Here is a 13,050-nt window from a genome sequence, read left to right on the forward strand (position 1 = left end):
CTATATTATACTGATGATGTCGTGGAGGTACTTGTACCAGCTACTGAATCGTTTACGACCTAATTATTTGCTTGCGCGTAACGTAACTATATGCTTATAATTTGAGCAGATTTGCTTTTCAATATACCCACGAGTAATCATTATATTCGCTGATGTATATTTTACGGGCTTAAAATTTGAACGTTAGGTTTCCACGCATGTAACCCGCTTTTCATTTAAGGGATTGGGGATTTAAGTATACTCTTGTTATACTTTTTACACGTGGAAACACGGCTTTACGTACACCTTATGCTGGATATTTTACTCGTGGATACGGGGCTTTACTTGCATCGCGTATTTCACATGTAGGAATGTGGCTTTAGACATACCTTACGTTGGACGTTTAAAACGTGGACATCTTGTATCGCTTATTCCACATGTGGGAACGTGACTTTAAGGCATAGATTGCGCAGTAGTTTCACACGTGGGAACGTGGCTTTATGTACACTTCGCGCTTTTGATTTCACTAGCTATTCGTGCGTGGAAACAGGCTGGTACCCTGTCCTATCAAATTTTAAGCGACCGTTTCAGTGGGAAAAGTGTATAAAACGGATACGAAAAAGGATAAAATAAACGATGCTCAAATTGTAAGTGCGCGTCTCGGCGTGCGTCTTTTTAACGTCGAGTAGACGCGGGCACGTCAAAACACTTCTAAAGTACAGACTGTAGAGATGCTAAGATAGTAGCTCGCACCTTCTATGAACTGCACAAAAATAATTTTTTACGGATATACATATATACGTAAGTGTACATGTGCTGTATGTGTCGGTGCCACTGACCGCAAATTCGCTTTCGTCGCTTGCAAGCGATCTGTACTGTTCGCCTAACTCGATTTTTTATATTCGTTACGCTTATACGTTATGTTAACACTAAGGACTGTTTTATCGAAATCTCCGAATCGAAATAATACACTATATACTGCCGAAAGTGAAATTGTAACCGAGATCATTGCGTCTCAGAGACCAATTCTGCGTCCTTCGATTCGAAGCTTCGAAGCTTGCACAACGGCACGTGTCGCTGGTTTTATCGTTTAATTCGCTTATGTTCCTTCAATTGAAAGTTCCTCGAATCTTTTTAAACGTTCGAATTTCGTCTGGTGCAATGCGTTCGACTGCGTTTTCACGTTGCACAGGAAGACACGATGAAACTGTTCGATAAACTTTGTACGCACCGAAATCGGTACCGTTTCATTTCTCTATTATTGCGTAGATTATATGTCGAGAATTAATTTTATCGTGCGACTATAATTATATATTTCGATTGCCTGCGTATTTTATTATAAATCGATATGGAGGAAATGATATGGCGGTATAGTTAATACTTGAGGTGCCCAACTAAAAGTTTCGGCGTGACGAAGACGAAATATCGACCAATTTTTAACTCTAGTACAACTGCTTTTGGCTTTTGCTCAAACGTCTCGTAAAACGCGTTCGCTTATTTCTCTCTTATGTTCCTTTGCGTGCGTGACGAAACCAAAGGCCTCGCGACGACTGAATTATATTTGACGATGGGTCATAAAGTCTTATTTCCGCGTGTGCAATGCGCGACACGGCGTACATTTCGAGAATATATAAATTAAAAATAAATGTGTGGGAGTGTGGCTTAAGTCTATTAACATACGCTGAAAACACAAATACCAGTACTTTTTGAGTCACCCGTTGCACACGTGGGATCGCGGCTTAAGCGTGCTAAGTGCTCCACAAAATTCCACATGTAGAAACGCAGCTTAAACTAGCACACCTTACATGTGGAGACACGGATTAAAGCACAGTCTGAGTCTCGCGTTGCACACGTGGGATCGCGGCTTTAGGTGTGCAACGAGCATAAATCGCGGCACGTCACGATTATACAAATAATCACCGCCCTCACTTGTCCATTTTCGTTCGTTCGACTCCTTCGATGCTTTGGGGCTGTGAACTTTACAACGCCGATACCCGAACCGTACTTTATTCTCAAGCGAAACTAAATATCGACAATCCAATCCGCGAGAACTTTTAAGGACTTTAACGACGCGTTTTCTTATTATCTCTTTCTTCGAGTTCGTACGAACCTTTGACATCCTGTAACTTAAGCGCCAGTAAACGAACGTTTACCACGATAACGTCGATCGTGCAGTTCCGAATAATATAGATAGGTATGAAGAAAGTGAGAGAGAGCGAGAGAGAGAGAAAAAAAAAGATATATTGAGCGTAGAGAGAGATGCGAGTAATACGAGCGAAAGATAAAGGGAGAGGGGGGGAAAAAACGTAGAAGACAAATTCCATAGGATTTGGACGCGAAAGGGAAGGAAAGAAAAAAAATTAACTGTCGTTCTTAGTGTTTTATATATATTATATATGTTACGTTTCAATGTACACTACGAATCGTATTAATATGATACGTATATAATAATATAACAATAATATATATATTATATACATATATTATATATATATATGAATGATATATCGTTAAATGGGCTGTGGTAGAAACCTTTATATACTTTATACACCAGACGAGTCGGATCCTCTTGTTTCGTTTGTTTTCCGAGAGAAATGAACGACGATAAAGCGGAAGTAAGAAACAAACAAAAAAAAAAGAAGTTAACACAGGAAAGGAGCTCGAAAAAAAAACGCATAACGGAGAGGTTATGGCATCATTTTACAAAGACGCTTCGGTCGTTTTGAGTGCGTAGCCACTTGTCCTATATTCTGTCACACAACGATTACCTTGCACAAAATGTACCTAATTATACTTAATATAGTAGGATCCGTCTTAATGATTGTCAATAATACTGTACCTACCGTGCCCGTCGACACGGGCGTGTTTATGATATTAGGCTAATAAGGCTGTAAGGCGTAACTACGATTAGATAGAGGAACCCAATCGCTGAAACTGTGTACTGTGATGCACCTGCTTCGAAGAGGAACGTTTCTCGATTCCGCAGTGCAGAAACGTAACATTACCTTTTTCTTTTTTAATCTACTCGAGGCATGTCGCTACGCCGATTATATTCGTAGCCACTTCCTCCCCTTTGTCTCTCCCTCTCTCCCCCTCTCTCCTTTCTGTTGAATTGATCTTTGCGAAGGAACCGTTTTTAAAAGAGAACTTTTGAGAGGTGCACGTTTACATTATGATGTTTGTTACCTACACTATTGACGAGATTTTGATATTTCGAAACTTTTCTTCGCGACGACTTTTCACCGTAAGAACGGTTATACAGTAATATATTTTGATTTTAGAGATATCGTTGATCGTAGTCACGTTCCAGTAAGATTTTACGAAGATGCTTTTCGATACGTATCACTGATTCTATAGCTTTAGCAATATTGTTTTAAGGATTGAGCATCCTCTTCATTTTGTTACGTTGGTGGAGCGCGAACAGATCGCCGAATTGAATATTTTATCAGTATTTATTTTCGCAATTGCTCTTTGATTAGTTTTAAATGCTTGCTGTTTTTGTTTCGTTCCCTTCTCTATCCCTCTTTATTTCGTTGTTATTGTACAAGATACCCTTTTTTTTCTTTTTTGTTTATTTTCGAAGATCGCGAAAGCGGAAGCACTCATATCCGGGGCTATGCGTCGTGCAAATCTTCGAAGCAGCGTGCACGATTAATCGTTTATATGAATGTCATAGCCTTAGTTTCGCTAGTTGAGAAGAAGAACGAATGTTTTAGACCCTTGCTCAAATAAATAAAAATATTAATTTCGATGTCACGAATTATATATATATATATATATATATATATATATACATACACATGTCAGAAACTCACGTAGAGACTCACTGAACGCTCAAGGTTTTTTGCTTCTCAGAAGGAGCTTTAAAGCTCTGGACCTCGCTGTACATTTCTCTTTCTATTTATGTTTATGTTGTCTTATTGAATCTTCTCCTTGCCTAGCATTGAGGAAACAGTAGAGTCTACAGAAAGGTGTACACCAAGGTCTATCAAATCATTATCTAAGTAAGTAAAGTGCATCTTAAAAATCGACTTTCTGCAGAACCAAGCTTTATTTCAAATAAATTAACCCTTCATTTTTTATTTATTTTTTCTATTACGCATATGAGACCCTCTGTTCGATTAAACTACACTTCGTAGGGCACCTATATATTTGTGGAAAAAACCCTTTATCTGAATCCCCCTTTGCAGGAAATACAAATTGTCTTTTGGATTTTAATGACGTCATAACCTTACTTTTTTCGAAAGTGTGACTTATGTCGATTTACCATATAACCATAAATATACACACATTTTAATCCCTTGTATCTTTAAAAAAAGTTTCCCACTTCATCTTTCGCGTCAAATTCTTTTTAGTCCTCAGATTGATTTCAAATTTGAAATTTTGGACACACCCACAAGATCACTTTTTTCTTTTTTGAAACGTAAAGGATAAGACCTTGAGCTTATTGTACTCTCTCGTGAAACCGTGTATAAAACTCCTGTTTGTACCTTACTAGTTTACTATGATGCTATTATATATTACATATATAGAGGAATTGAAGCGAAAGAGAAAAGCGCGGTAAAATAAAAATGAGAAAGAGAGAAAGAGAGAGAGAGAGCACGTGAGTTAGAGCGAAAGAAAAAACGAGAAAAAGAGAGAGAGAGAGATAAAGAGGGATATTTATTGTCCAATCGAAGATCACGTTAAGTCCTTTATTTTTCGCTACAAAGCGACGGAAGATTAGTGTGTTAGTATCATTAGCAAGAGAATGCGTATAATTATCGTGCTTTCGCTTCGAAATGTTTCATAAACATGTTTCTAACTGAATTGTTTTCAATGGCGTGTTGCAAATACGAACGCCGATTCAGTGAAAGACTATGTATCAGCAAGGCTGGTGATTAGATTTCGGTTAGTTTTCTTTTTTATGTTAAGCATGATACAACGGTTTAGCAAATGTGTTTTACTAAAGTGTCCTTCCTATGTAAATTGACTTGTTTGTCCTCGTAAATTATAAATAAATGATATCTTTCGTGTTCACGTAAACCGGCGATCATTTTACTTTTCGATGGAATCGGAGATGCCATTTAAAGAAGGTATGTAACAAGTTTTATCTCATATAATAATAATGAATATGGGCAGAGAAATAGAAAGAAAAAATATTGATTAATATTTATAGGGCAGTTGAGAAATTTATTTATTAATAAAGAACGAATATATCTGCTACAAGGTCATTTCGATCTGATTTTATTAATTGCATTTAGCTGATATACAGAGTGATTCAAAATGAACCGACCTGAATTTAAAAAGACAAATGGAATAGATTTTTTTTTATTAAATGGGAAATTTAATTACATTCTCAAAATGTTTTTCCTCAAATGTAAATAAGATAACGCATGGAAGCTCGAAATTTCGAAATGCTCGATCCATTTTTGTTCACCCTATAATTATGATCTGATTTTCAGTAACAGATACAAAACGGTTTAAATTTACGATAATAATAAAAAGCTTTACTTTTTTTCATGCTTTTACTCATCAATATACTTTGTACACCTTTCATACAGTGTAAATACAATAGGGAACATAATTGTTTAATAACAAAATCAGTTATGCCTTTTAGACACTTTATAGTTACTGCATAAACTGCATAATTTGCTTATAACATTACAATTATTGCCGTTTAACAATTCCATTTTGGAAAACAATACACTCGAAGACAAAATATTTTATCTTTCTAATAATATCTAGTAAAACGTTTAATATATAAAATAAGATAGACACTGGAATTTTAGCAGGAATCTGAATAAGCAATAAGGCAAATCTGACAAACTTAGTTTGCTGCAACATGGAAATATACAAACGTTTTATATAAATATCATGTACAAAATGTTTTATATGGCAGCTGTATGATTGAATTTGTAATAGTATGGAGTAGGATAGCTACTATACAAAGTGAGTAAATTGTATATATAGTATATATACATATTATCTAGTACATTCAACAATTGTTAGTTAAAGTTAAATATTACTGTGTCTTCTAATTTGATACAACTATTGCATACTGAAACAGAGCCGATAACCAAAAATTCTATCATCATAGTAATCTTCAAAAATATGATATTGTAATGTTCATTTTTCAAATACACATTATCAAGTATTAATAATGTTCATTTATAATTCTCAAATTTCGGCTTTTTTATGTGAGATTATATTAAGAGAAAAGTAGATGAAAAAATCAACATTATGATTTGCGTTCATTCCGAATTTTTCGATTCAAATCTAATGTTAATTTTAATACTAGTAAACTTCTCTATCTTACTACATGTGTAAAATACATTTGTTTCGTATAAGTGTTCCGTTTTCATTATAGTTATACTCTCAATATAACAAAATAATTTTGTTTCAATTTCATAGTGCTAATTAAAATAAATTATATCATGAGGAAACAATCACTTACACGTAACAAATAACAAATATAATAACGCCATGTTTTACAGTATAGTCAAATCAATCGTCCGTCTTTGGCATTTACACTAAATAAGCTAAAAAGATAGCTGCTAAATATTTGTTTCATATACAATAACATAAGAAGTAGAAACTAAAAAATGATAATGAAATTCTTACAACAGTTAGCATACCTTTTTCGCACATACTTAATGATTGAAGCTGCTTATTTCTCTTGGTCTTTTTCAAATTATCTAGCTAAGAATATTAATTAATTGGATTTGTAAAAGAATACATGTATGAATTACAAAACTAGTTATAAACTTTTATCAATGATTGTTAACATCACAAACTAATTCAATAGTGAACACACTACAGTTTTGAATTTATTTTATGTTAGAAAAATTTAAAGTCGTAGATAAATACTGGTAACCTTACATGCACAAATTGGTTTCGAATTACCCAAACTCTTTGAACCATAGTAGTTTCATTAGTTTCTTTACAGAACAGAATGACCTGTAGAGTAAAGAATAACAATACACAAGACCTTTCATTCGTCACAACTACACACATACGTATAATATAATACAACAACAAGTTGAATCAATTTCAAATACCAGTGCCTTCAAAATGATCTTCGTATAAATGCAAGTACGATAAAATTGTTTAGTGCATTCGATATTGCCCTGTATGTATGTGTTTAAAGCGTCAAGTAAAAATTATGCATACATGTCTATCCCAGAAAATTTACATTATCTCCCATCAATCTGATAGTATTAACCAGTATGGAAGGGATCAAAATAATTGATCCTGTTCACTTTATAAATGATTTTTCACAAATTGTCTACTAATATATGTATCGCAATTAATATTTTATAATAATTTATAGTTCATAATATATTATTTAATAATTCAGATAGAATCATGTCTATCTTTGATTCACTTTGACGTTAGAACAGTAGCAATGCTTTTATTAATACTTTATGAATAGAACTTGGCATTCCAGATATCACTTACAATATCATATAGAAGTAGACTCAGCGCTCAAACCTGTTAACGTGTGAAAGCGTTGCTGCAAATGTTTTAGATTGGCTAATAAATTTGCATTTTCTATGTACAAATCTTTGACTAATATGTCCGTCCACGCCATACGCTCAGCCTGTGAACAAATTTATTATTACGATTGATTAAAAATTAATAGTTATTAGTACAGAAATACTAGTATTAAATAACACAACTATTAGAATTATTTTAAATATTACCTGTTCAGCCCTAGTTTGGAGTTCTAATTGCAGCCTTTCTTGAGTAGTGCGAAGAAGACTCTGTAATTCTGACACCTCCATTTGATGTTGAGATATTATATCTGGAAAAGTATTATCTCGTTAATAATCAGTGAAACAAATGCTATAAATATATTATTAGAATTCTTACTTTGTAGTACTTGTTCAATTTTATACTGTTGCTGCTTAAAACACTCTTGCAACTGGTGTTTCTTACGTTCTTGTGCCTGAAGTTTCATTCTTAAGCTCTGCAATATATTTACATCCACACAACACACTTGCGACTGCGCGTTATTTCGCGCACACTGACAAGTTACAGGTTTTAAGTTCTGCAATTTTAATGTACAATTTTGCATCGCATCGTAATCTGCGGTATGCACGTTCTCCACTTTCGTGAATTTTCCTCCAACTTCTGCTGCCTTCCATTGAGGTTCTGACTTTTCCAATTTACATGTGCTATTTACATCTTTCATAGGATATGATATATTCATTTGATACGGTGCAAAATTGCTAATGCCTATGTTTTCTTTCGTTACCCGTGGAATAAACTCATTTCCTAAGTTTGACGATTCTAGGATTCGACTGAATTTGTATTCCTCAGGAAGTTTAGAAATATTATCAGTGAACTGAGCTAACTTAGAAGTAGACTCGTTGGACGGTTGTACATCGAAGAAATTATTAGGAACATAATTTGTTTGCATTGGTAATGGCGAGGAAATAGACTCATCCGTAACTTGTACAGATACATCAGTCATTGATGGTCGTTCAGAAGCTTTCACTTTTTCTTGTAATTCCTGTACTTCTTTATCTTTTTGTGCAATTTCTTCTTCCATTTGCACCCTCCATTTTTCGAATTCTTCTTCCAGATCCAAATACTAAATAAATAACAAAATTTAGAATGTTTAAAGATATTCAATTTTCATGCATATACTTACTTGTTGTTCCAAGTTAAACTTCTCTTCAATCGGAGATAAACGTCCACCATTCTTTCCTTTCTCAACTGGACTAATTAACTCTTCGTATTCTTCCATTTTAGCTATAAGTTCCGAAAACTTTTCATTGCTAATTTTTTGTTCCTGTTCGAAAAATTGTCTCTCTTCTTCTAATTTAGTGGTCCAATAATCTTCACACTCCTCGTACTCCACCTTCAGCAGATCAAGACTTCTTTCCAATTCTGCGCATTGTTCAATTAACTGTTTTTTCTCAGCAGCATGCGCCGTTTCAAGTTCTTGTAGTTTCAAATTCAAAACAGAGATATCTTCAATTGGTTCATTCTTTACTACACTTGAATTAGTCTTTGCACTAGAATCATTGGACACTTTTACGTGGTTAAACGATACATCCCTTTCTTTATTTGATTTTGATTGGTCTATAGTTCCATGTTCTTCTTTGCGTGGAGGATAATCTCTGAGACTTGAAACTTTGTTCTGCGATGTACTTTTCATATCTTGATTATTGAAATTGTCGTCAATATCGGAATTATTGTCACTATTGGACATTGCAGTCCGCTTAACAGAAACAGAATTTTTATGCTTGGAAACGACAAAATCTCTTAACGATTCACTCGTACGTTCTTCGCATTCTGTCTCCATCTCAGATGCAATACTTTTGGCAAAATCTGTTTCTTTAACAATCTGCGTGATTGTATTTGATTGCAATCTCATGATTACCTCTATTATTTCATCTCTGTACATACAATTTTCTAAATTACATGCATTACTATTCGCTAAGATATTTTTTAGTTGCTTTACTACCAAGTCTTTAAAAGTTTTTAAATCTGTTTTTCTGTAATTTTTCGCGCTCTCCTCTTCACTAACATTACAAGGCATCTATAGAAATAATAATGGACGATACATTAAAATTAGAAATTAGTTACAGAGAATTCTATGATAGATAATTTTCTTTAAATCTACTCACAGATGTGGAATGTTTTAAAAATACATCTAAATCATCTTCTTCGTCCACTAGAAATGCTTCTTTGTCTGAAAAAGGGAGAAAAATATTGAATTTGAATGCTTTTGATAAAATGTTGACACAAATAAAATATTTAATATCTTCACTACCTTCAGTCTCATTTGAGTGCACATTTCTTGCACAAGCACCTGACAGATTATTTTGTCTGTAATCGTATAATATAAAATTAAGATTATTTCATAAAATCAATATATACTTTACAAAATATTGTGTTCACACTACCTCGTATCTTTAATATGATTATCGCGTAGTTTTACAGTTTCTAATTCTGCTGTGAGTTCATCATTCTGATCACGTAAAAGAACTGTTTCTGTTTGTAATTGTTTAATACGATCAACTAAATATAGAACTTCTTGTTGATGTTTCACCTCTACACTGTGTGACTAAATGAACAAATTAAAAATATTATACAACAAGGCAGAGATAAAAATTACATATGTGACTTTTTCATAAAAACATTTAAGATACCTCATCATCTTCTGCTGCCAACATTTTCACTTGAGTTACCAATTCGTTGTTCGACTGTTTAAGTTTCTCAATTTGACCACGAAGATTTTCATTTTCAGTTTCTAGGACCTGATTTTCTTGTAACGTATTTACAAACTTATTTTTAATTTCTTGATTTTCTTTCTGTAACATTTGTATTTGATGATGTTTCAACTGTAAAGCACTAGCGTTTATATCTCGCTCGGAGGTAAGTTGATTAGAAAGGTCTTCCATAATTTCAGCATGACGTTGTTCGAGTTGTTTCCGCAACTTTTGCATAGCCTCCTCTTGCCGCGCATGTTGTTCATCAATTTCTTGTGCAAGAGTGTTTACTCGTTCATTAGCTTCGATAATATCTACACGTAATTTTTCCTTCTCCCCATTGATATTCTCTATCATGAGGCTAAAAACACTATTTTTAATTATTTGTTCTTTATCTCAAATGTTCAAAGGATGTGTAATATTTACTTTGAATTATGTAGTTCCTCCTGATACAACATCATAACGTCTCGTAATAACATTATATGCGATCGGGTTGCTGAGTGGTCTAATGAATCGTTAAAATTTTTCAACTCATCGCACAAAGTCGTTGTTAAATCAGCTAAACAGACTTCTGAAGTTTTAAGGCCTCTATCCGTTAATAAAGCCGTATTCGTGACGCCAGATAGTTTCCATGAATCCAAGAAAGTGTTGTTTCTTGTAAAGCTGTTACTTCATAAATAGAAAATAAATATATTTATGATATGATATTAATTATTGAAAAATGGACCGTTTCTTAAGTTCATGATAAATTCAAAACATTATAATGTAATACCTCGTTTTACGAGAATTATATACATCAAAATTACGTTTCTTGAAATCTAATTTAGTTAATCCTTTCATAGACTCATCATTCTTAGCTAGTGCTGATTGTTCCTCCATGATTCCCCTATTTTGAAATATAATTAGAAATTCATCCAAACTGATTAATCCATCACAATTCTGGTCTAGTTTCTCGAAGATGCATTGTGTAATCTGTAATAGAAAATTTATCTATTTAATACACAACTTACAAAATACAAATAACTATCGAACTTAAATATTATAAATACAAGAAAGAAAAACATGACTATGTAATTACTTGTTTTGGAAGAGCTGGGATTCCTAAACAATTAGATATAAAATACATTGCTGCAGAATCTACATTTTGCTTTAAACAGCTATCTACTTTTTCCCATAGGCATTTCAGTCTATTTTCATCTAATAGTGTACCTAAAAAATAATGATATGTAATTTAAATTAACAATAAATTGGCTTTTATGATTTTCAGTACTCAATAAGTACAAGTATTACAATTACCTGTTTTTACATTAAGAATATCTACAGGAGAACTGGAATTATTAGATGCCACAGTATTACATCTTTTACTATTTGTAATGCCTGAATTTATGTCACCTTGTGACTCTGTCACAATATTTTTATCTGTATGGGCATCTAATTCTTGAGTTTTGCCTAATAAAGTCAGTAAAGCAGCTCTAAACTCTTGGAATGATATAGATTGCTTTTCTTGTTTATGCTGTTGAATACAAGATTTCAGCTCCTCACTTTGTTCTGTGAGGTGTAATTTCTGACATAGACTAAGCCAATTCTCTTCCTGTAGTTCGGTTTCTCCTTCTGCCAAGCAACTTTGAAACACAGCATAAAGCTGTCGTTCATAGGGATCATCGTTGTGTTCATCCATGGCATCCTTTCATTGTCTTTTGATATACTACAAAGTACTATACATCTATAAATGATTATATTATTTATCTTAGATGTGCTAATGGGAATTTTAAATAAAATCTTTATAGTTTAAAACAAAATCTTGTTTTAAAAAGTGATGTAAGTATAGTAAAAAAATATGTCCTTCACAAACATATAAAATATAATTCACATAATTTATATCAAGTACTTCAAAACTAAAAAGGTACAAAATCTCTTTACATTAATTTTTGAATTTTTGAAAATATCCAATCAATTTAAAAAACAATGATCAATTAGTTATTGTATTTATTTTATTACCATGTACATTGCTAATACAGTAAAATAATCAACAATTAGTAACAATTGCTTGAAAATTAATTATTTATTATGTAATAATTGTGATCACTGGATTCGACTGATTGCATTTTGATCAATTAATGTGATTTTAATAAACTGTCCACATACAAGTAAAAGTATAGAATCATTTGACAACTGAAATATATTTTATTTCTTGCATAATGTGCTAACCTAAGAAACGCACAAATTAATTAATTTGCACTATGAAGTAGTTTAATAAGAAGGTTACTCCATAATAATAAGTGGAACAAGTGAATCATTTTTTTCAGCAATAACTGTTACACCAAGTTTCCGTTATTTTTAGACTACGTGACAAATATGTTGTAAAATTATATTGCATATCTTTTGCAAAATAACAGGCATGCACATAAAATTTAACGAATACATTCCACAAGAAAAGAAAAAGCAATAATCTTCTAATAACAAAATTCTTTAATCACGATAAGTCCGTTAGACGAAAACACCAATTATCTACGTATAAAATGATTATAACCTACCATTAAATTATAAAGTTCGTTTCACGACTACACGTACACATGTATCTATACATGCATGTATATACATATTAACAACGGCCACGCTACACAATGAATACGCGACACTAAATACTCCTCCTGTTAATACTCTCCGATCCCTGACTGTTATTTTGATTTGACAGTTTCTCGGAAAGTTTCAAACTTCTACTTGTGACCTACGATTCCAAAAAAAAGTAAACATGGTTTAAATCTACTAAATCATGATAAGGAACGGCAGGTGGCGCGTATCCATCACTGGAAGCATGGCGTGTATTCATGTTCATTTCAAATTAAATATTCGTTTTTTTAATTAA

The 13,050-nt window shown here is 32.9% G+C and overlaps 1 protein-coding gene across 2 annotated transcripts; it reads right to left on the minus strand.

The window, feature by feature from the left end:
• Positions 1 to 7,423: 7,423 nt before the first annotated feature.
• Bsg25d (blastoderm-specific gene 25D) lies at positions 7,424 to 12,746 on the minus strand. Of its 2 annotated transcripts, XM_076389272.1 has the most exons (13): positions 12,719 to 12,746; positions 11,481 to 11,907; positions 11,263 to 11,393; positions 10,957 to 11,156; positions 10,611 to 10,853; positions 10,125 to 10,545; positions 9,879 to 10,039; positions 9,746 to 9,801; positions 9,600 to 9,664; positions 8,618 to 9,511; positions 7,834 to 8,557; positions 7,665 to 7,765; positions 7,424 to 7,561 (listed from the first exon to the last, which is right to left on the minus strand). In XM_076389272.1, the coding sequence occupies exons 2-13, from the start codon at positions 11,860 to 11,862 to the stop codon at positions 7,424 to 7,426; spliced, it is 3,516 nt and encodes a 1,171-aa protein (XP_076245387.1). In that variant the 5' UTR covers positions 11,863 to 11,907; positions 12,719 to 12,746. The 2 variants fall into 2 exon arrangements, with proteins under 2 accessions (XP_076245387.1, XP_076245388.1); XM_076389273.1 differs by lacking the exon at positions 12,719 to 12,746 and having other exon boundaries at positions 11,481 to 11,926.
• Between the last annotated feature and the right edge of the window lie 304 nt (positions 12,747 to 13,050).

The sequence above is a fragment of the Calliopsis andreniformis genome, chromosome 12 (assembly GCF_051401765.1).
Source record: "Calliopsis andreniformis isolate RMS-2024a chromosome 12, iyCalAndr_principal, whole genome shotgun sequence".
In the NCBI taxonomy this organism is placed as follows: Eukaryota; Metazoa; Arthropoda; class Insecta; order Hymenoptera; family Andrenidae; genus Calliopsis; species Calliopsis andreniformis.